This window comes from Natator depressus, chromosome 1 (genome assembly GCF_965152275.1).
Source record: "Natator depressus isolate rNatDep1 chromosome 1, rNatDep2.hap1, whole genome shotgun sequence".
Taxonomy (NCBI): domain Eukaryota; kingdom Metazoa; phylum Chordata; order Testudines; family Cheloniidae; genus Natator; species Natator depressus.
In genome coordinates, this window is record NC_134234.1 from 138,005,630 (window position 1) to 138,030,552 (window position 24,923).

The window sequence follows — 24,923 nt, forward strand, 5'->3', positions numbered from 1 at the left end:
GCTATACAGATTTGTAACTAGTTCTCTACATTTTTTGCTGCCTGTGATGCCAGAGGCATGATGTAAACTGTACAGTAGCAAGTACCAGAGAGTTTTAAAAGAGTGCATTGTTTCTTCAGATTGAATTTGAACTACTGTCATGAGAACATGAGTCAGTCTAATCCATCATAAATATAAATACAACCATTCATAAAGTAATTGGCATACAAAAGCAGCACTTTCTGTTTACTGTGACTTAATACATTCTGGAACACTTACTTGCACTAATAAAAAATAATCAATATGCATATCAAAGCAGTCTTAAAATGAGGATGAGGTCTGATAATGACTGCTGAAAAAATAGCATTACAGCATTACAATATTTATTGCATCTCAATTACTCCATATCAGATTTGCACAGTTTATAAATACAGATGGACAATCCAAAGTATCACTAAGTATATTAAAATCTACAGCAAGAAATAGGCCTAGAATTATTTACAGCAGATACTTTAGTGGTATTCCACATACACTTTCATTAAAAACACAGTACTGATCCCACTGAAGACTAATGGGGTTATATATGTGTCAATGAGGGTATAATTTGGCCTGCAGATGCTTTAATACTGGTGATAATGCATAAGTGATGAGAACTCAGCTTGACTTTCAGATTGTAGGTTGAACTTGCAGGGCTCTAGTCAGGAAAAAAACATTTTTTCTTGAAATTCTGCAAATGTTAGATGCAAATCATGTAATAAATATAATATAATAAACTGCATATAATATATGCATATAATATAGACACATAAACTGCATACCCCCATGATGCCATTTTTACAGAAGAACTGCATTTTAAAACACTTATTGCTTTTTAAGGAGAATAATTTCCTATGGCTTTCATTACCAGTAATAACTAGTTATTTACTAATGAAACCCTTGTATAATGTTATTCCCATCACTTGCTAATAGCTTTTCTTTGTATGCTAATACATTGTTAATAATCACTGATTGCATCCTCCCTTATCTTTAATATGAGTCAAGATGGAACTGGGTGGGGGCTAAAAAGAAATCACACACACCAGAATGTTGAATAGCAGGAGCTGTAATATCTCCACCCTACGCCTTATGCGAAGGCTGAACTCGGCCTTAAGGTAGCTGTAGTCTGCTCTGTTTTATGAAAAATCAGATGTAGCCATTGGGCGCTGGGCAAGCTACCAATGCAGCCATCATTTGAGCAATATTTGGACTGTCCTGGTTAGTCTGTAAGGACCTCTTCAAAATATTAATTAAATCATTTTTAGTTGATGTGACTAAACTTTAAATCACCTATGGACAGCCATAATGTTAAAATTCTAGCTGATAGTGAAAATTTAGACTTTATTAATATTCAGACAAACTACTGAAGTAAGTAAAACAACAAAGAGCCAACCTAATGTGCCATTTAATCATTCTCTTAGCATTAAGCTATCTAATTACAGGCAAGTTAAAGCTCTACCCTAGCCTCTAGACAACCCCCTCCCTACCCAACCCTCACCCAAATTTTCTGTCCCAGTCTCCCTTCCTGGGCTTCTCATCCAATCTCAGTGTCCCCGTCCCTCTCCAGCTCTCTGTTGCATTCTCTTTACTCAGCCAGTCCCAGTTCTACGCCCACACTTGTCTCCTCATCAGATCTGTCTCCCTTCCACTCTCATCTCCTATCCCCGGCCCCACTGATTCTCAGTCCCAGTCTCCTTACCCCCCCTCCTTACTTACCCATTCTCTCCTCCCCCCGCAATCTGATATCAGTTGCCCCTCCTCCCATTGCCCAGTCCCAGTTTCCTTGTCCAGCCAGTCCTGGTCTCCCTGCTCACGGCCCCAGTCATTCCTCCAGCCCAGTCCAGGCTATGTCTACATTTAAAACACTATAGCAGCACAACTGCAGCTGCACCACTGTAGCCCTTCGGTGTAAATACTCACTAAACTGACTGGAGGCGTTCTCCTGTTGCTGTCGTTATTCCACCTCCCCAAGAGATGGTAGCTCAGTTGAGAGAAGAATTCTTCCATCGACCTAGTGCTGGCTACACTGTGCCTTAGGTCAGATTAATGAGGTTGCTCTGGGGTGTGGATTTTTCACACCCCTGAGTGGCGTAACTGGGTTGATGTAACTTTTCCATGTAGACCAGTCCCCCAGTTTCCTTTGACAGCCTCAGCTTTCTATCAGCCTTGCTCAATCTACTCCCCCCTAGCAGGTTCAGCTCTTTCCCCCTCTGCACTGCATTGACAACACAGGAGAGACAGTCTCCAGTGTCTCAGTTCAGGTGCCCAGGCTCAGCACAGCCTGCAGACACAAAAACCTGCAATGGCAGGGAAAGTCCTGCTCAGCCCAAGTTAGAGCATGCCCAGAGTTGATGGAGTTCTGGGAAATTCAGCTGCTAAAACCTAAGACGTCTCCACTAAGCATGTGCAAACTGTGATTTTTCTAAAGCTTATAAATTGGCCAGATGTGAGTGGAATTTCATGGGGAAGGGAAAGGCACATTCCTGATACAAAGGGCCCCTACCAAATTTCAAGTCCCTGGCTCCAAGGCATGGAAATGCTAGAGCTTTTCAAAGAAAAGCTTAACAGAATTTTTTAACATGGGCAAAAGGAACATAAGTTTTTTCTAACCTTGTTCTCTGAAATGGCTGAATCATTTTGGGTCATTTTCTTCAAACAGTTTGAATCTGAGGCAGACACATGATGACCCATGAGAACATACAAAGGGAGGATTGCGTAGGAACCACTGTATTGATGGCAGAGGACAAAATATGGTTGTATCATCATACCAGACATATCAGGTTCCTACAATCAGTTATTCTGTTATTACTTATGATGCATGTTGTTCCTGCTGCACTTTACTGTAGATTCTGGGTAATCTTTACTGTGTTTTGCAAGGCAAGAATCAATATCTTAGGTATAACTTTTCTTGTGAATACTACCAAAATTCAATAAAACAGGAATAAAAAAACCAGAAAGTTAACAGCACAAGCAGGGTGTAGAAAAAAGTAGTTAACAATTAAGTTTTTAGGATGACCAGATATATGAATAGACCTGGTCTAAAAATATTTTCAAGTCCAAAACAAAGCATCAGTAGCAAATACATTTTGAAAATTGCTGAAGGGAAGTAATTTAAAAAGATTACTCTTTGATTGGACCAAAAAAATTTATAAACAGGAGAGAGTACTTTTTGCATTCTCGCTGTTGGAAAATTAGTTGTTTATTTCTAGGAAACTATTTACCATAATACATTTCCTAATCATTTCCAAAAGAACATAAGAATACCATGCTCGAGCAGACTGGTAACTCAGCGCAGCATGTGTCGATGAGAATAGGTGCAGATCATTTTGCATGGGTCTTTTACAGAACTCTAACTCCATCAATATCTTCAAAAAGATGCATGAGATTTAGTGGCACTAATATACTAATCATAATCATACCACTAATAATAACAATGAATTATACAAATAACTAATAACTAACTCTGCCCTGTGCAGATAGCTACTCGCTCCAATTCCCTGCCCCCAATTCCCTCCCAGGGTATGTCAACATGTCAAGCTGGAGGTGACATAGCTGTGGTAGCTACGATTAAGTGAAGCCACAGTAGTATGAGCAGTGGGAGTGGCTAGCCATCCAAGTATGTGCCTAATTGTGTCGGATGGGACCATACTCCGGGAGGTTAGACCCTCCCACTGTTCATGCTATTGCGGCTACACTGTATCAAGCTAGTGAACTCATCTGATCACAGCTAGCATGAGTATGTCTCCAAGCTGGCGGTGTCAATTCCAGCTCAAGAAGTGTAGAAATCCCCCACTCTTCACCTTAGATTCACTCCACACATGCCCCTTTCCCCCCAGTCCCCTTCCTTTCAATGTCCCCTTTTCCTTCCCTTCAGCTCATCCTCTCCTAACTAAACCCACAATAAATGAATAAATAAACAAACTGTGGAACTAACATGACATTTGCTGCCATCCCACTGTTCACTCTGCTTGTGCGTCTACCCTGTCTCTCTGTTGTCTATTTAGACTGTAAGCAGGGGCTGTCTACTACACTGTGTTTGTACAGTGCCCAACACATGGAGCCCCATTCTTAGTTGGCCCTAAGGTGCTACCACAATAAACATGATTAATTAATAAACTTTACTGCACATATGCAAATGGCAGCTTTTTGCAGCTCATAACCTGGTCAAATCTAGATAAATTTTCACAGAGACAATGAAAAGTATTTTTCTGGCCCCAGGACTAGCTCTCTGACCAATTTCAATTTCCTACATCAAATTCCCAAGTCAATAAAGGTGTTCAAAAAAGTCACCAAAAATTTTAGATGTGGGGTCGGGGGAGACAGTTTTGAGAAGCTTCATTCTCAGAAAGCCTGAATCCCTTTTGCTGAAACTCTCACACATACATAAAAGGTACAGTGAAGTGGGCACCAAAAATGGAAAATTTCAGCTATATTCTGGGAGAGTTTTAAGAATGTTGTGCTGTACTAAGTCAAATGCCTTACAATAATCTAAGTATATTACATGTATACAGTTACTTTATTATCAACCAAACTTGTAATCTCATCGAAGAACAAAATCAGGCTTGTTTGACAAGACCTATTTTCCACAGAAACAAGCTAAAAGCTTTCTTACTATAATTTTAAAATGCAGTAGCCATTGTAGATAAGTGCTGTGGAAAGACCAGCCTAGAGGAATAGAGGGAGAAAACAGAACATTTATCTTTGTCGCTTCAGGAGAGGTAGAGTGGATGAAAGCAGGAAGGCTCAAATGGGCTTTTCTTCCCTCAACTGGAGATACAATGTACAGTTCAACTACCACTTGTCACTGATTACTTTAATAACTCACCCATGTTTCCCTTTTGCTAAATTGCTATTAGTTAAAGGTAAGCAAGAACCTTAATGAATTTGGGCCTGATCCAAAGCCCACTATAGTCAATGGAAGTTTTTCCATGGACTTCAATGGGCTTTGATTCAGGTCTTTTATCCAGTCAGGTGGCCAGGCTATTCTTTTACCAAATGGGGGCTGTTTGAAAGCTGCACTGAGATTTCAAATGTTAAAAGCTGTCCTGGCGCAAAAGGATTAACACATGGTTATGGCAAACAAAGTAATTTATTTCATGAATATCATCCCCAGTGGTGTGGGTGCGAGTGAGAAAGATGTTACACATATATGCATGCACACACACACACACATGCAAGTATATGCAAATACATTTTAAATTTGTGCATATACATATACACCTATAGAGAATGCAAAAAACCTAGCAGTTATCCTTACCGATTCAATGCAAATGCATAATGAAATTTAATGTTGTGCTGATCAGCCAGATCGCAGGTAGGCAGCATTTCCAGTGTTTCCACCAACTTCACCATAGCATCATAGTTCTGATAACAATAAAAAAAATCCAATCAAAGAAAATATCACTAAACCAAATCATTTGATCAAATTCCCAGCTGGATCAGGCTCTTCACTGGGAAACGTAAATCAATTTAGTTACAATAATAATTACTGGTCACTGTGGACAAGGACAACTCACATTCATTAACAGGTGAGGCAGAGGCGCACAAGAAGTAGTTACTCACCTTGTGCAGTAACGATGATTCTTTGAGAGGTGTTTCCCTAAGGGTGTTCCACTGTAGGGGTGCTTGCATTCCTGCGCTGCTGACTGGAGAACTTTGGTAGCCGTGTCCATTAGGCCCGCACATGCGTGCTCTCTCCTTGTGCTCCGCCAAAAGGCTAGTCAGCACGCGCGGGCTAACCCCACTCAGTTCCTTCTCTACAGCAGAGTCACTGACAAGAACTCCGAAGGAAGGGGGCAGAGGGTGGGTTGTGGAGCACCCATAGTGACACACATCTCAAAGAACCATCGTTACTGCACAAGGTGAGTACCGTATATACTCGTTCATTAGCCCATTCGTTTATAAGCTGACCCCGCAAGATGGATACGTAAAAACAGAAAAAACTGTACGACCCTTTCATAAGCCGACTTTAGCTCCTGGCCCATTAGGCGCCACTTCCCGCAGCTCCCATTGGCTGGAAACGGAAACCGCAGCCACTAGGAGCTGAGGGGCTCTGTGCCTGCCAACGCTCCAAGTAAACAAAACGTCCCAACCCGCCAGTAGCTTACCCTGATGGGCCGGGAGCCAAAGTTTTCCAACCCCTGATATATTTTAAAAGCTGGTGTCACAAGAAACACTCAAAAGTTCTGCTAGAATTATTTTAATGTAACCTAACGAAAAACCTGTTGTTGTTATAATAACTGAACAAATATGTATTCACCTTCAAAATTACAGTCAATATTTAAAATCAGTAAATGGATATTTAAAACAATATGAGACTTTAAAAAGCCTTAAAATCCTTCAAAGTCTGAATCAGTCTCTGATTCACCAAACAGTTCATTAAACTCGGCTTCAGTCACAGCTGTACCAGCATTGTCATCGTAGATATCAGTAGTGTCGTCTTCAGACTCAGATTCCTTCTCATCATCAGCCTCTGTTCTGTCATCATCAAATATGGCATCAGCTTCTGACCCGTCGAGTGCACTGCTGATACAGCATTTCCTAAATGATTTTTCTATCATTTCCGAGGGAATGGACACCCACGCGTCCTTGATCCACTGGGCGACCAGATTGATTTCGGGCTTCATAAGATTCCCGCCTTTTGTCAACTTCGCCATGCCTGAGCACATCCATTCAGACCACATTTTGCATAGCCTGTCTTTAAAGGGTTTGTTCAGGCAGACATCAAGCGGTTGTAGAACTGAAGTTAAGCCTCCAGGTATTACAGCCAAAGTAGTTTTCATATTTTTGGCCACATTTTTCACCTCATCCGTCTTGTGTGCCCTGAACATGTCCCAAACGAGAATAGCAGGTTTCTTGAAAAGTGCTCCTGATCTCTTATTCCACACTTTTTCCAGCCATTCAGTAGTCCTACTTTCATCCATCCATCCCTTTTTGTGTGCATGTACGATGATACCAGCAGGAAATTTCATGTTTTTAGGCAAGGTCTATTAATAAATATTAGAGAAGCATTCAGATATTCTGGTGATGGCAGCCATGTGAACCACACAGAGACACAAGTAGGGGGGAGGGATAGCTCAGTGGTTTGAGCATTGCCCTGCTAAACCCAGGGTTGTGAGCTCAATCCTTGAGGGGGCCATTTAGGGATCTGGGGCAAAAATTGGGGATTGATCCTGCTTTGAGAAGGGGGTTGGACCAGATGACTTCCTAAGGTCCCTTCCAACCCTGATATTCTATGATTCTATGAAACATCATGCAGATCTGCAGCACCGCTCTTTTAGTATTCCTTTCAAGCCAATCAAGTCCACTAAACAAAGCCTTTGCAACTTTAAAAGGCTGCAGTATTGACATTAATAAATGGGTCAGCAAACTTTGGCTCCCGGCCTGTCAGGGTAAGCCACTGGCAGGTCAGGACGTTTTGTTTACCTGGAGTGTCTGCAGGCATGGAGCCCCTCAGCTCCCTGTAGCCGTAGTTCGCCATTCCCAGCCAATGGGAGTGGCAAACTGTGGCCACAAGGAGCTGAGGGGCTCCATGCCTGCAGACGCTCCAGGTAAACAAAACAACACTGTATTAGATATTCAATTCAATGATTCCACAGAGTTTAAAATCATCAAATTTTGGTGTAGACCCGTTTATAAGCAGAATCCCACTCTCTGATGTGTCACTTTTTTACCAAAAATATTCGGCTTATGAATGAGTATATACGGTAACTTCTTCTTCAAGTAGTGTCCCTATGGGTGCTCCACTATAGGTGATTCCAGAGCAGTATCCCCAGTGGAGGGCTGGGACTTCAGAGTCAGGTCAGTTACAGATGTCAGCACTGTGGAACCGAAGATGGCATGGGAGGCAGAGTCCCCAGTGATCGCATAATGTTGTTTGCAGGAGCTGATTGACACCCATGTCGCCGCTCTGCAGATCTCTGAGACAAGCACATTCTTGAAGAAGGTGAGGGATGAGGAGATTGACCTTGTGGAGCGTGTACGAACAGTATCTAGAGGGGTCATATTGTGAACTTGGTAACATTGTCTGATACAAATGAGACCATCTTGGAGAGTCTTCGGGCTGATATTGCTGAGCCCTTGGATCTTTCTGCAACAGAGAGGAAAAGCCTGGGGAAGTCTCTGAAGGCCCTCGTCCTGTCCAGAAAAGAGTAAATCATGACCCCTTGGGAGTGTAACTAGGCGGCCACCACTGAGAGAACCTTGGAAAATACTCTTGGGGCTGATGATAGCCTGAATGGGAGTACCATGTAGTGGTAGTGCTCTTGTCCCAGAATGACTCTGAGAAATCATCTGAGAGTCGGTAGAAGTGAGATATGAAAGTAGGTGTCCTGAAGGCCACGGGCTGAAAACCAGTCTCCCTGTTCCAACACTGAAATGACAGGTGCTCAAGTGACCATCTTGAATTTTTGAGCCTTGACAAACTTGTTGAGAGCTCTGAGGTCTAGTATTGGTCTCCAACCTCCCTTCCACTTGGGTATTAGGAAGTAAGAGTAGAACCCTTTGCCTCAAAGATGTTGAGGTACTGGTTCTAAGGTTCCTAACTGGAGGAGATGATCTATCTCTTGTCGTAGCAAACGCTTCTGAGCAGCGTCCCTGAAGGAGTATGGGGAAGGGTATTGTGAAGGGGGCAGGAAAGCAAAATGGATAGAGTACCCATTAATCCAATATTATGCACTCCCAGGTGCTGCAGAACACTGCCAGTTGGTGGCCAATGGGTGGGTAGCGGTGGCCGGTTGTAGCAGTTGTGGGGAGCGGTCTAATGGCACCTTGTCCAACACCTCCAAATGGATGTTTGGATGTGGATGGCTGGGATAAGACAGATTGTGGGTCAGATGGTTTATGTCTTGAAAATTTATTTTTTTTCTCTGGGTCTCATAGTAACTTTGAGCTGGGTATTGGAAAGTGCATGGCTTGTGATGGGCTGCAGACTAAATTTTCTTTTCTGTCCTTGTGTGTAGATGCTCAGCAAATGGAGAGTGGCCTGAGAATCCTTCAAGGTGTGAAGAGAGGCATCGGTCTTTTCCGCAAAGAGCTTAGCGCCCTCAAGGGGAAGAACTTCAACGGTTGACTGTACCTCCTTCAGGAAGCCCAACGGATGGAGCCAAGAGGTACACTGCATCACCACCACAGTGAAGATGGAGCTGGCCACAGCGTCAGCTGTATCGAGGGCAGATTGCAGCGTTGTCTTTGCTACTAGCAGACCCTCCTGAATGATGGCCTTAAATTGGTCGCGATGCAACATAGGCATCTGTTCAATAAAATCATTCAGTTCTGAATAGTTTACATAATCATATTTTGCCATGAGGGCTTGGTAATTGGCAAATCAAAACTGAAGCATAGGTGAGGAGTACACCTTCCTCCCAAAACGGTCCAGTCCCTTCCATAGGCAGTGGATCTCATCTGGTGTTAATGGCCATGAGAATTTAAAGCACCCACCACGATGGAGTTAGGTGAGAGGTGAGAGAAGAGGAATTCTGTCACTCTTGCTGGGACATAATACTTTTTGTCTGCCTGCTTGCAGGTCAGTGCAACCGATGCTGGGGTCTGCCATACGGTTTTCACAGGGTCAAGGTGAGTCTCATTAATAATGAGGGCAACTTTTGAGGAGGAAGATGAATGGAGGATGTCAAGGAGGTTGTGGTGTGTGTCCTTGACTTGTTCCAGCAGTATCTGGAGAGAATCTGGCACTCTCTTTGTGAGATCCTGGAAGAGGCAAAAGTCATCTGCCAGGGACAGTGTGGGAGGCATGACAGCCTTATCTGAGGAGGAGGAGGATATGGTCTTTGAGGCCGCCTCTTCCTCGACATCACCCTCACACTCCTGTAGGTTTTCTCCTGGAGGTTCTGAAGCCCTGGATACTATGGCCGGGGGAGCACCTCTCCGGGGTTCTCAGGTGGGACTAGAAGCCTGAGAGGTATGGGGGCGGTATGCAGCCCAGGGGTCTCAGTGTCACCACTGGGGCAGTGGTGGTATAGAGCCCAGTGGTGGTACCCAGGGATGCCCATACCAGGATGACGGGGGTGGGGTCATATGAGGATACGCCTGGGGGCACTGTTGGTATCAGGCACCCTAGGGAGCCTGGGAGGAGTACTGAGATACCCCCTCCTTTGGTTCTCTATCCAAGTCCTCACTAGAGAGCAGGGGAGCATGGCAGGGCACTGGGGAAGACTCCTGTGCCGGACAAAGACTCAGTGTGGAAGTCCTGGTACTGAGGAGAGGAGACTTCAACATATCCATATATGCAGGTCACTCGATGGGGACGACCAGCTCGATGCCACTGACGGTGCCAGGAAGAATGAAATTCTTGCCCACACTGGATGTTCAGGTGCCGGATGGGGCATCGATACCGATGAGGCATTGCGTACTGGTAGCACCTTCGAGTGCTTGCTCGTCCTTCTCCCTCAGTGCTGTTCACTCGGTGCCTGTGCCCACTGGGTCTATAGGCACGTCAACAGTACCTGCCGCTGTAGACTTTGTTGAGCCATGAGTACCAAGTTTGATCTACCTCGGTGCCGATGGTACCAAGGATACCCAACATGCCAGGGATCATTTAGGGCTAGCTCATGGCTCACTGCGGGGACTTCCTGCTCTCTTTTTCAATATATGAGAGGGATCAGCAGCTAATTTCTTCACCCCATAGCGCTTGGAAGTTGAGGGCTGTGGGGAAGACTCATGTCTGCCTGGTGACTCTTGGCATGGGTCCAGAGAAGGTCTGAGGGCCTCCTCCGTGAATATAATCTTCAGCCTCAGCTCTCTGTCCTTGCGGGACCAAGGTCTAAGCTGCTGGCAGAGAGCACACTTTTGAGGGATGTGTCCTTCCCCGAGGCAACAAACACACTGAGAGTACATGTTTGCGACGGGGATAGCCTTGTTGCATGAGAGGCGCTTCTTGAAGCCCAGAGAACTGGGCGTACCCTATTTGGTGGGGGAGGGCCCCCAATGAGAAAGGACAGGAAGAAAAAAAAACAAATAAAAATCTATCTATAGATCTATTTAGAGAAAATAAGAGAAAATAAAAGACACTAGAATAACTACTACAAAAAACTAAGCTTTAGGCTACAAAGGTCGAGATAACAGTCATTAACAGACTGCTAATAGCTCCGTCTCTAGCCAGTGGCGGTTGAGAAGGAATGAGGGGGGTTAGCCCGTGCATGCTGACTAGCCTTGTGGCGCAGCACAAGGAAAGAACGCATATACGGACCCAACGGACATTTCCACCAAAGTTCTCCGATCAGCAGTGTAGGGATGCATCTACAGTGGAGTACCCATAGGGACACTACTCAAAGAAGAAAACCCTTGTCTCAGCAGGGCATAGCCTCATCTTGTTGACATGTACTGACCATGACATGTTCAGGTATATACTGACCAGCTCCCATGGGGTCAGCATCCTCTTACCCAGCTTGACTGTTGTTCAAATTGTGTTTAAATATGATTAAACTTCCTAATGAAGAGAGCCCTCAAAGGAATAAGAAGGAACTTCAGAAGGTAACCAGCTAGTGGGAAGTTCATCACTGGCAATCAAACAGATAGATAAATTGGGGTGGGATGAAAGGGAACTTACAATGGAGAGCTGGATAAGACAAGACAATATGATGATCTCTCTCTTGACCTGTTAATGATTGACAAATACCCAGTTTAGGTACATCTACACTAAAAATGAAAGTGTTATTGCAGCGTGGGTAGGCCTAACTGTGCTAACTTTAAAGTCAGTAGTGCGGGTAACAATCATGGGGTCACAGACCCTGACATGGGTCAGCAACCCAGCAGGCTTCTACTGGGGCACCAAAGCCTGTGCCACCAGTTCCTCGCTACCACTGTACCCATGCCAGCTAGATTAAAGATAGAGTGGGTATGCCAATTCATACTGCAATCACATCTGCATTTGCCAAGTAGATGTACCCTGAGGGAGGAACACAAGAAACAAAAGTGCTAATTATCAGAAGAACAAATACTATATTTCGATAGGATTGGTGAAAATAAGTCTTCAGAGCAATGTCACTCACAAAGATGGACAGTTCATAAGTATTATAAGTGAGGCCCTGTTCTACCAAAACCAGAGTTTTTTTAAAAATCCAAAAGGTTGTTTTTTCGGGGTGGAGGGAGGGTTTTTAAAACAAACACAACATTGCTTTTTATACCAATTCTGAAACATCGTAAACCTGGGCTCTTTTAGCCAACGTTGAAATCACAACAAATTCTTTTTCTTAGTTTCCACAGGCTTAAAGGTTAGATTTAAAAATTAAAAACCAAATACACTTCTTTTTTTCATAGATGAAAAAGAAAAAAATAATTTACTTTAAAACCACAATATAACCTGATTTAGCTTGAAACTAAAATAATACAGTGGTCCAAATTCAAGAAAATATCAAACAAACAGGCAATAAACAAGAACAATAAACAAGGGTAAAACCCACTTGAAAAGAGTATCTTCCTTACTTTCACGTCAATAATATACCTGGATATCTCGATAAGAAAGAAGCAGGTTTATAACAATGTCAGAAGTCAGGACTTCGGTATTATCCAGACGGAGCTTAATCCTGGCCAGCTCCTTTGCTAGTTCATCTCCTTGATACTTGTCTCTAGCTTTTCTAATATCATTCAACAGCGTTTCCTTACAATGTGCGCTAAAGAAATAAAAATGGAGATAAAGTGTTAGAATTTTCTAAATGGAGGTTTGGTTACAACATTAAAACAGCACTAATATTTCTTTATCCAAATGAGGTTTAAGTTAACTATTCCTTTCAGTTTACACTTTTCAGAAATATTTTATATGAGCATTATTAAATTACAAGTTCTAATTTTTTTATATTATTATTTAACAGGCCTAGTAAAGTAGAGGAACAGTGCCCAAAATAAACACATTAATCTACACATTTATCCTGAAGAAAGCAGAAAGTGGCATGCTAAACAAAGAGACTACAGTAATATAAAACAAAATCCCTCATCTTTATATCTAATGGAGACAAGCAGCTCTTATTAAATAAACCAACCAGAGCCATCCATTATCTGACTAGCTGTAGTTCACAAAACATAATATATACTATTACACAGGAGGCATGCAAAAGCCACAGTAACAACGGTCATGTATTTTTTCACTAAAAATCAGTTTATATTGCAATGTAGGAATGTTAAAAAAAAATAAATGCAGTCTATTTAAAACTTGTAGCGAGCAATTACTAAGGCCAGGGCTTATTAATTAATATGCAGATCCTGACAGGTACTGAGCACATATAACTGCTTTTCTTGTCCAAGAGGAGTTGCAAGTGCTCAGATCCTAAATCCTAAATATAGAAGAGGAAAGTCAGCTCTCTCTTAATATCCACTAATACTGTGATACTAATAGCCACAGAATATATCACTTGCAAGGTATTCTCACGAGATAATGCAGTGAGGGTCTGAAGAAATGGCCAATGGAAGGCTTTTTCATTTTATTTATTTTACTGTCACTGCAAACTCATGTCTAATTTGTTGAACACTATCTCTCCTAGTTCTCATGCACTGTTTCCAGGTTTATGTTAATCAGTTCTTCTTGCATTAATAAGAGTGGACATAGGTGATTTGAAAATTGTACCCTAAGTCACCTAAGTGACTTAGAAGCCTGAGTCCCATTTTCAAAAGTAACTTAGGCACCTATGTGTCTCATTAAAACTTATCTTTTGTCTCTTGTCTCTACTGTATATCTTCACATCTATCTACCACCACTCTTACTAACTCTACAACTGTACAATTAACTCTTTAAAGCTTTTTAGGAGAGAGGTTGTATAAAAGGCACCACATAAGCAAAAGCTTTATTGACTGCATCACATTACCCCTCATCGTTACCTCCCCCCTTCACATTAATATGCTTGTAAATGGCAGGGTCAGAAATAGAGGAGCAAAAGAATAATTTTACAATCAGTTACTTTAAAATTAATACAAAAATACATCACAAGTTCTAGGGCACTGTAGGAACTGAGTGTAGCAGCTGTCACAAACAAAAATGCACCAACTTAAACCTGAGCTCCACTGATAACACTGAATGAAGGCAACTCTGTTCAACAGTATGGCTGAAGTTCAGCAACACTGAAATTGACTGCTGGGCAGAGACCATCTTTTTGTTCTGTTTGTTCCTTCACAGCCTTGCATAATGGGGTCCTGGACCATGATTACGGCTCCTAGCTGCTACAGTAATTCAAATAATAAATAACAATAGCAGCAACATAGGATAGTTACTGATCATTGCACATTGCACAGTTTCAAATGATGCTGAGTTTGGATCCAAATTGAGTTTGCCTCTGACTGTGCTACGACCGGACAACAAGCACAGTTGAAAAGTGATAATGATCATGTAGTTTACCCAGCGCACGGAACCTATGCCATAAGCCGGGAGCTTTCTTGTCACTATAGCAACAGAAATTACACAACATTTTGACCGAGGAAGGGAATGTGAAAAGTGCAGAAGAGGTACAATGGGCAGTGCCTAGTAAACAAAGGGGTATCAAGATGGGTCTGTAAACAGGAGTCACCATGGGACAGCTGAGGCCCAGAGCAGCATTCTACAATTACTATGCAATTCAACTGTTAAAAAGGTTCCACTCAGACACTAGCCTGTGTGACCACAGTGAATACCATATTGTATGCACACACTTAGTTGGTGCTAAGAAAAGATGGTCTTTGGCTTCAAGACTTACAAAGAAGCTGAGGTATGTCTCTCTCATTACACCACTATGCACTATATTTTATGTTTTCTTCTCTATACCCTCTCTTTTCCAGGGGCTGTGTCCGCAGTTCTGACTCTGCTGACTGATATTTTGGATAGTAAATGCAATCTGCTGCTGTCATAAGATGGTTAGTTTACTACAACAGCTGCATGACAGCAATATAGTTTAGATTACATTAAGGCATTTCTTTTAACACAGGGTTAAACACGTTGAACACTGAACCTTGGTGGGGATTCTGAAACCCCTTGCAGCATAGGAAAAAATATCCATGGGCAGGAAGTGTAAACGTGGCAAAATTACCATGATGTAATGTGAATGTCCTTCAGAAGACAGATAAACCTGTCCATCAGTGGAACACAGAGAGGACCCAGGATGTTGTCCCAGTTAGGCTGCATGTACTCAGAGGCTCTCCGCAGGGCATCACTTTCACAGCAAAAATAATCAGCACCAGGTGTTACAATGTATGGAATAAAATAGTAATTCCCACTGGAAGCCTAGAAGGAAAAGCAAACACATTCAGATAGCAAATAGAAGCACTGCACAGTCAAACTGGATGGAGTGATTCTGAATCTTTTGATTAATTCCTTAAGAGCAAATAATGGGCAGCTAAATTTGCACAAGTGTTCTCTAAATTTGCATGCCTCCACTTTTTGGAGGCTCAACTTGAGACACTTTGGGCCTGACTTTCAGACATGCCAAGGACCACAGCTCCTATTGACTTCAGTAAGAGTTGCTTTCTTGAGGGAAGACTTAAGTCTTTATGTAAATATATGCTTAATTGGAAATCCAGGTTTTTTAAAAAACACCCAAGTTTACTGTACACTATACATTTTTGTTTAAAAAGCAGCAACCCTCAGGATGTCATGGTGGTGTCACCAGAGCTTCAGAATTTAAATAACAAAACACATTTTTTAAATTACCTTATTTTTATTTAACTGAAATTTTTAATTAAATATTCTGAATATGGGTAAGACAAATTCTATAGCGTGACAGCTGTCACAATATTGTCACTGTTATTCAGTAGATCAGTCCAATGACAACATAATAAAAGGGGACTGGCAGTAGCATTCTTATAACTGAAAAGACACTTCATATATATATATATATATATATATATATATATATATATATATATATATATATATATACACACACACACACATTTATATATATGTAACACTTCAGCAGATTTTTGATCTGACCCATACTGAGAATGAACTACAGAAGGAAGCAGTTGCTGGGAAGCAGTCCCTGTAGTCAAAGAAGGATAAAGGATTAGCTCCTGTTGGAGGAAGCAGGTAGAAGGCTCTCTGTAGAGGAGGGGAGAGGAGAGGAGAGAGAGAGAGATGGAAGTAACAACGACAAGAGGGCCATACTTAATATTTTAAGATCCAGACACCTTACTGCATTCCAGAACAAGAGGCCCAGCTCAGTATCGCCAACCCCAAGCATTCAAAAATTATGACTCAGGCCCCCCAAAATCAGGAGGTTTTAAATAATAATCAAACATTCTATTTGCTTTCTGGTTTTTGAGACTTCAGGGTTCCTATTTGCAACCTATTTATCCCCTAAAACCATGAGGGCTGAAAAAACTTACTTTAAAAAAAAAAGGGGGCAGGGGGAGCTGAGATTCATGACTCCAGGAGCTGTGGCTTTAAAAACCCTATCGAATATTGTGAGAGTTGCAGAAAACAACAAGTGTTGGCAAAATGAACTTCAGTGAGACTCCTCACGTATGGGAGGAATATACACATTACTAAGGGTGAAGGAATCAGGCACTAGACCTGAAGAGAAACAAATTAGGAAAACTGTTGCCCTTTGTGACCAGGTGCGCAGATCTCATCCCCCGGTCCAGCAAGGAATAGGGTTAACCCTTATGCTGCCTTCCCAGCCCACCCCACGGAAGGGCCATAGCTGTTTGCAATCAGTGCAGATGCACTTAGAAAGAGGCATGTGGCTGCCAGGCAGGGCTATATAAAGTAGTGCTCTCAGCTGAGTCTGAGAGGTGCCATAGACTGGGAAAGACCTTGTGTGGACTGCTCCACGGACTTGCAGAAAGACAGCCGCCTGCAGTAGACTGGCATCTTCTGTGAAAGAGAGGAAGACTAGCACAGGCCTGGAAAGGAAGGACTAAGAAGCCCTGATACAAGAGTGGCGAGCTGAACATATTTTGTTGTATACCAATAAACCAGTCACTAGAAGGGGAGATTTTTCATTTGGAACCCTCATTTCAGGCATATGGTTACCCCAAAGGTAGAGAAAGAGGAAGTAACTGAGGCACAGTGACCTGTTTGCCCCTCTATTTCAGTTCCTTATGATTCAGAACTATAAAAGATCCATCATTTCTCATAAAAACAATACCACATTCCTATTGACTGTACTTGAACTAAATGTCATCACACAATACAGTATTCACATTTCTAACACTGTGATCATCGGTCGCACTGCTGTCTTTATTTTCTACCACCTGTCTCCCCAAAACTAGCTAAATAAATCAAGCTCAACTCATGCAAGCAGCATGTCAAGTTGCTCAGTGCACATTTTGCAAAAAATTAGTTTTGTTTTTTTTCTATTATTATTTTTAAGGTAGTCTTTGGCCTGGAACATTGTGACCTCGTGAGAAAGCAAGTCTGCTCCCACCCCCTCAAACCTATAAAGACAAACACTGTAGGTCAATAATACTCCTTGTGTATGAATGTTTGAAATTTAAAACTAACAATCCATGAGCTGGGGGAGAAGATGAAGATCAGCTTTGATAGTTCATATAATTTTCTTATGACTACAATTTGTAATAGTAATGAAAACTGTAGTTATTTGCTGGGAGAAGGAAAACTTTAAATTTCACAACTAACCTTCAGAGATGTTTCTCAAAAAGTTACCTATGTGGAATAGTGCAATACACCTGTTTGGACAACATTTAACCATTTTATTCACATTCCCTGCCTCCTCTTGGATGTTTGCACCCCACATAAGTTTCCACAAATTTTCATCCACAATGCAGAAGCACATATTTTTATGCAGAAATTAAGGCCTATCTGTATTTAAACACATTACCTTATGTGAAGAGTTCTAGAGGTGCAAGCAGTGGGACTTGAGCTGAAAATTTAGCCCCATAAGTTTGTGATACACAGCAATCAGTGTTATAAAAAAACAGGCAGGCTACCTCCTGGCAGAAGTAACCTTGAATATTTAAGGGATGTCCATCAACGCCTAGTATTTCTGTGCTATCTCATGACTAATGATCAACAGTTTCCCGACTCTTCTCTTTCCTGTTTAACATATGCACGCAATAAATAAAATCCAAACACCCCACACAGTACAATATGTGGACTGAAATTTCTAAAAGATTCCATCGAATCTTCACTACTTAGGAACAATTCTGTTTATCTACTTCCTTTTTATTGTTTTCATTATGACCCACAGGCGTCTGAAAATAACATCTTTATTCTTTAGGAGGTCTCTGCTCTAGTTGCCTATTCCTCACCTAAAGAAAACTCTCTGACTTATCAAAATTAGCCACTGTGGAAAATTATTGTAATGTCACAAAGAAATTACTGATATTCTAGGTGAGAAATAAGCAGCGGATGACCTCTTAAGCAACTTATGTAGTATTGCCAACCCCAAGTGTTAATAAATTGTCAGCCAGGCTCCCCAAAATTTTGTGATTGGCTTAGATCATTATGACAGAATTGGAGCTGCTCTCTAATAATTTATGAATAATATATGTTGATCTGGTTATCATGATGTTTACTGTATGAATATACTGGTTTAGTTTAACAGGAGGCTGTAAGAAAAAAAGCAGAATGTGAAAAGAATGGCTTAAGATAAGCCATTCCTCAGCAAACTCTTGAGGGTCGTTAAGTGACAATGTCCAAACTTTTAGCCTTGAAGAGTTTACCTCTTGCCCAGCTAGCCTGCAAAAGTAGTTTTGACCAGAAGGGCCAAACCTCAAGAATACAGAAGAACAAAGGAGTATAGCAGGGTTTTAAAGGTCTCTCTCTCTCTCTCTCTCAAGAGAAGGAATAGGTGTTTGTGAGCAACAGACAGACATACCCATTGGGGGGTCTGAAAAGTTAGGCCTACCTAGGCTACCATCTGGGGTTAAAAAGATAGACATGTGTATAGACTGTTTTTTGTTTTAAAATCTTGGCCTCTAAATGCTTTGTTCCTACTGTTAAAATTAAACAATACTTTCATTTAAGAAGCTGCCTGGTCACTGTTCACAGTCTGCCAAAGGGAAGAACTGCTGACTCAAAGCTCTGTCATGCCAGCTCCCATTAAGGGAAGTAAATGGGAGCTGGCTAGAGAAAATCTGCAGCTAATTGGTGAGTGGGAGACAGCTGCCTAGCCAATTAGCCTGGGGCTACACAAAAGGCTGGGCAGGAGGAGCAAGGGAGTGGAAGTAGCGTGATAGCTCTTCCTGTCTGGGTGAAGACACTAGAACCCAAGCTGTATATGGTGAAATGATGGTGGGAGCACAAGCTGCAAATAAACAACACCAGTGATTACTGAGCCCCAGGGTCTCCAAGTGACTTTGTCAGCACAGCCCTGCAGTGCTCTGCTACATACCCAAACTCAGTTGCAGCTACCGGGTAAGCGTGACACAGACATGCCCAGGCAGGTATATTACCCCTGTGTCTGACCATCTTCTCAATATTTCACTGAAGGGGGTCATGTGTTGTATCTGCTGAGAGCTAAGAACTAGCTGAATGTCATGATTATTGCGATGTGTTTCTATGGGAAACCATTTTAGAGTTATGAAACATGTAGGCTATGGTGTTCCAAAATGGTTGAAAGTGAAACTTGCCACTTGAGATGGAGGAGTCTCAGACCTGACTCAATCAACAATGAGACCAAGGGACACCCATGGAGCCAGCCCAAGCCCTGGACTTACTGTCTGGACCAGATGCAGGCCTGAGCGTTTACCAAAACAAAAGAACCCCCAAGAAAAGTCTCTGGTTAGGGGACCACTTGGGCTCAGACACAACAGTCTGTAATTGTCTAAGGGAAGAAGAAAGGGCAAAGGTGTTATTCATTATGGGAGGAGCACTGTGCCAGTAGGAGTGTCTCATGAAAGGTGGAACCCAGCTTTCTGGACTGGACAAGTGCTGCAAGGACGGACCACTGGATGAGAAATACTTTCCTGTCTAGGAAGGTAACTTGTTAATAAGTATAGGCTATAGATTGCAGTTTGTTTTTCTTTTACCTGTAACATTATGTTTCCAAACCCTTTTACTTTTATTTTGCATCTTTCTCTCAAGCTCTGTTAAACAAACTTAAATTTGCTTTACTGTAGACACGTATAGACACCTTGTCCTAAGTAGAGTGTTGAACTGAGGTGAAACCGGTGAACTGAGATGCACTGCTTCCATGGAGGCAGCAGATCCATGTAAACCGTGGGTGTCCACAAGACAAGAAATTGTGCACTCGAGTGTAGTAAAGTGGGGTGTGTACATTGCTAGCATGCACTGGGAAAGAGTGGGCTTGTGGAGCCTGGATTGGAGCACTTGTGTTGCCAAGAGGGAGGGTGGTGGGCAGAGATGAGGCTTGCTCCTGCTGTAAGCAGGTGGCAGCGATTAACCCAGGACACCTTTGTTATAGTGACACTTTTCTTTATTAAGTACAGGTGACACCCAGGGCATACATGCCATTGTATTCAAAGTGGTGGCTTGAGGAACTACAATAGTTTGACTTTATTTTGTTTCTATAGAATATATATTAAATCCAGACTCAAACTCAGGTAATATGCTTATACGACCTAAGGGAAACATTCCACCTTGACAAACAGTATCCTGATCCTGTAACTAGATGCATGAGTGCACAGGTCCACTTGCATGGAGTCCGTTGCAGGATTGGAACCTAAACTGGTGACACATCAAATCAGGAAAGATTTAGTTTTAAACTCTGATTACTCTCATTATTGCTACCAGAAGAGCAATGATGAATGACTTACATTACGTAGCCCCTTTACTGCAAATGATCCCATGACACTTGATAAGCTATAGTACCGATCAAATGCCCATTGAAGTAAACAGGAATTTTTCCTCTATGGGGCCAATGTTCTCACTTTCATCACAGGAGCGGTCCTACAAATTTTAACAGAATTACTTGCATTTGTAACGTGAGCAGGAAATTGCCGTCTATGGAGCATATAATCATCATTTCACCAGTCAGTGAAATGCAGAAGTTGTTTAGTAGAGAGGAAGTGAAGAGCAGCAAGATGTTTTAGGAAGAGCAAGGGACAAAATTATGTAATAGCTCTATTGTGCAAAGTATTTTTATGAGATCTAATTTGTATTTAAATATATTGCAGAATAAGCGGTAGTGGCCTAAAATTGGACATTACGAAAGAAATTTCTTAGCAGTTAGAACAATCAGGAATTTCAACTACCAAAACTAGTGCTTCCCCTACTATCACGAGAGGTATTCAAGAAAACACTCAATAAAGAAAGTAGAAGGAATAACAGAGAGAAATCAAGTGCTCATGAACTAGATGATTCCAGCCCTATGATATATAGATTTTATTCATGCAGGTGAACACTTCACTGCCATTCATAAGTAAGTGCTCACTAGTGTAAGAGCTACACAACCTGATCCTGGAGCCATATTCTACGATTGCTCCACCAGCTGGAACTCCTATTGGCATCAGTGAGAGTACATGGTAAATGTCTAAAGGAAACAGTCTTGTGAATCTAACTTTTTTGCCACATGTGTAGCAAATGCAAGTGCCGTTACACAGTGATTCAAACAGGACCAATTCTGCCTGCTAAACTTATCGTTCTGCTTGTGCAAGATAAATAAAATTAATGCCTGCACAAGACTGTATAGCAACATCTAGATAATCTAAAGTTATTAGCTATCTGAATTAGTTTGAAATATTTCTAATCTAAAATACAAGAAAATAAGTATTTGCAGTTAGAAATGATACATTTTAATAACTTAAAATTAAGTTAAGGAATAAGTACAGAATTTGTATTCAGTTAATAGTATAAATGTATTATAAGGAAATAATTTTTTGCACTTATACACTGATTTAAGAAATAATTCTTAGTATTTATACATCAATTTTTTCATAGCACTTTAAAAACATGATAGAAATTAAAATTTATTATTTCAATTGAGGTATGTGGGTGGCCTTCCAGAATATAACTAAAAACAATCTAAACAAAGACAATTCAGCTCAAGAAGGAGATATCAGAATCAGTTAAATGAACCCCCAATATACTTAACAACAACAACAACAAGAAGTTTTACAATCTTTTCGTGGAAGGATGCCATTGCTATATTTTGGCATAATGTGGGCGTATCTTCACTGAAGAACAAAAAGGTGTGTTATTCACTAACTCACTCAGGTTAGATAACTAGAATTAAAATCCTAATGGAGACTAGGCAGCCACAGTCATCACTTGCAGCGGTGTTGGAACAATTTGTATAGTGGGGGTGCTGAGAGCCACTGAACCAAACTGTAAACCCTGTACATGATGGAAACCACTTCAAAGCCAGGAGTTCCAGCACCTATGACCACATGAGTTAGCAAACAAGTTAAAGTCTACAGGGAACCTGGGGTTTAATAGTAGCGGCTCACGACTATTAAAGTCATAGTTGCTGGCCTTGTCTTCACTAGGTTAAGGATTAGGACCTTTCCAAAGCTACAAGACCTCAACAACATTGACTCTCCCTCCCATATTCTCAAATATGTGCCTTGGGACAGTCAGTAATTCCAAACCAACTAATCTCTATTGACATAAAGGAATCAAGATGAAAACATGCCCCCTTCCCTCCCCAGTGAACTAGTCCTCTATTATATAAGGATTTCAGAATCAAACAAAAGTATTTGAAGCTCGTTCACTGGTTAACAGACATCCAGTGCACATTACAGGACTCCATGAATCTATGCTACTGCATTCTGCCAGAGTTACAAACTATAAGTGGTTTTCAAAGGTAGCCCTCAATAGAGCAGCTTTAATACCATACCAAATAAATTACTGAAATTTAAAAAATTGTCTTTACAGATAAAGACAGACTTTGCCACTGTAATCTCTATCTCTAGAAGAAAAGGTCACAATTTCAAAAGATTTTGGGGGGAGGCAGGTGGGAGAGAGTGATATCTGACCATCATCAGTGAAACATGGGTTTCCATGTTCAGCTCCCAGTAAAAAAAAAAAAAAAAAAAAAAGAAGAGTCCCCATATAAAGGGCCTATCAATCCACAGTCATCAACAAACATGGCAATTTCCAAATAAACAAGATCTTTCAAAAGCCTTCCCCTATCCAACAAGCAACACTTTCAATCTTTTCCAAGTACAGTTTGAACTAGCTGCCTCATCAATTTAGGCCATGCACCAGAACAGCACCTTGCAGGAATCAGTGATCAAAAGAGATGGTAATAAAGAACCATTTTATTTACAGTTTTTGGAGTCAAGGGGGAAGAAGATATCTATTACTGGAAGTTAAACATCTTTTAAGATATCCATAGATAAACTGCAAATAAGATTGGTGTAAAAAGACTTCCTCTAAAACACCTCTAACATTAAACGTATAGCCTGATATCGAAGACAGTGACAATGAAAGATTCAGTTCTTGGTTTCTTTTTGGATGAAAAGCTTCCAGAGTTTGAAGAGTCTGTTCAAAATGCTATTCCTAAGACAATCTTCCAGGCCTTTTTTGGTCCCTCCCCTCATTATCCACTGCAACAAATACAAGATTGCCTTCAAGGTCTTTCACAGTTCAGCTCCATCCTACCTATCCCTCTGTATTATCTTATCAGCCTTCCTCTTTGCTCTGCCAATGATGAAAGTCTCAGCCACCATCTGCTTGTCTGTTTCTCCAACAAGCAGCTTCATCCCTTCTTCCATGTTATCCCTTACGTGTAGGGCTCTATTTCCAAATTCATGGTCAAATTCCACTAATTCACGGTCCATTTTTGTCAATTTCATGGTCATAGGATTTTTAAAATAGTAAATTTCATGATTTCAGCTATTAAAATCTGAAATTTCATGGTGTTGTAATTGTAGGGATCCTGACCCAAAAAGGAGTTGTGGGGGAGTTGCAAGGTTATTGGAAGGGAGGTTGTGGTACTGCTGCCCTTACTGCTGTTGGCGGCGGCACTGCCTTCAGAGCTGGGCAGCTGGAAAGCGGCACCTGCTGGCCAGGAGCCCAGCTCTGAAGGCAGTGCCGCGGCCAGCAGCAGCGCAGAAGTGAGGATGGCATGGTAGGGTATTAGATTTCAGAGTAGCAGCCGTGTTAGTCTGTATCCGCAAAAAGAATAGGCGTACTTGTGGCACCTTAGAGGCTAACAAATTTATTAGAGCATAAACTTTCGTGGGCTTCATTGGATCCATAGAATGGAACATATAGTAAGAAAATATATATATATATATATATATATACACACACACACACACACACACACACACACACACACAGAGAGAAGGTGGAAGTTGCCATACAAAGAGGCTAATTAAGATGCGTTATTATCATCAGGAGAAAAAAAAAACTTTTGTAGCGATAATCAAGATGGCCCATTTAGACAGTTGACAAGAAGGAGTGAGGTTACTTAACATGGGGAAATAGATTCAATATGTGTAATGACCCAGCCACTCCCAGTCTCTATTCAAACCCAAGTTAATGGTATCTAGTTTGCATATGAATTCAAGCTCAGCAGTTTCTCGTTGGAGTCTGTTTTTGAAGCTTTTCTGTTGCAAAATTGCCACCCTTAAGTCTTTTACTGAGTGGCCAGAGAGGTTGAAGTGTTCTCCTACCGATTTTTGAATGTTATGATTCCTGATGTCGGATTTGTGTCCATTTATTCTTTTGTGTAGAGATTGTCTGGTTTGACCAATGTACATGGCAGAGGGGCATTGCTGGCACATGATGGCATATATCACATTGGTAGATGTGCAGGTGAACAAGCCCCTGATGGCATGGCTAATGTGATTAGGTCCTATGATGGTGTCACTTGAATAAATATGTGGACAGAGTTGGCATTGGGCTTTGTTGCAAGGATAGGTTCCTGGGTTAGTGTGTTGTTTGTGTTGTTGCTAGAGAGTATTTGCTTCAGGTTGGGGAGCTGTCTGTAAGACAGGACTGGTCTGTCTCCCAAGATCTGTGAGAGTGAGGGATCATTTTTCAGGATAGGTTGTAGCTCTTTGATGATGCGCTAGAGAGGTTTTAGTTGGGGGCTGAAGGTGACACAAGCGGTCCATTT

General features: G+C 41.6%; 1 protein-coding gene across 2 annotated transcripts in view; it reads right to left on the reverse strand.

The window, feature by feature from the left end:
• MAP3K15 (mitogen-activated protein kinase kinase kinase 15) overlaps positions 1–24,923 on the reverse strand; it is a 143,538-nt gene that overhangs the window by 68,034 nt on the left and 50,581 nt on the right. For both annotated transcript variants that reach the window (XM_074967795.1, XM_074967803.1), the window contains 3 exons: positions 15,018–15,211; positions 12,473–12,641; positions 5,273–5,379 (listed from right to left, as the gene is read on the reverse strand). In XM_074967795.1, the coding sequence (XP_074823896.1) occupies positions 5,273–5,379; positions 12,473–12,641; positions 15,018–15,211 (470 nt within the window). The remainder of the gene's footprint in view (positions 1–5,272; positions 5,380–12,472; positions 12,642–15,017; positions 15,212–24,923) is intronic.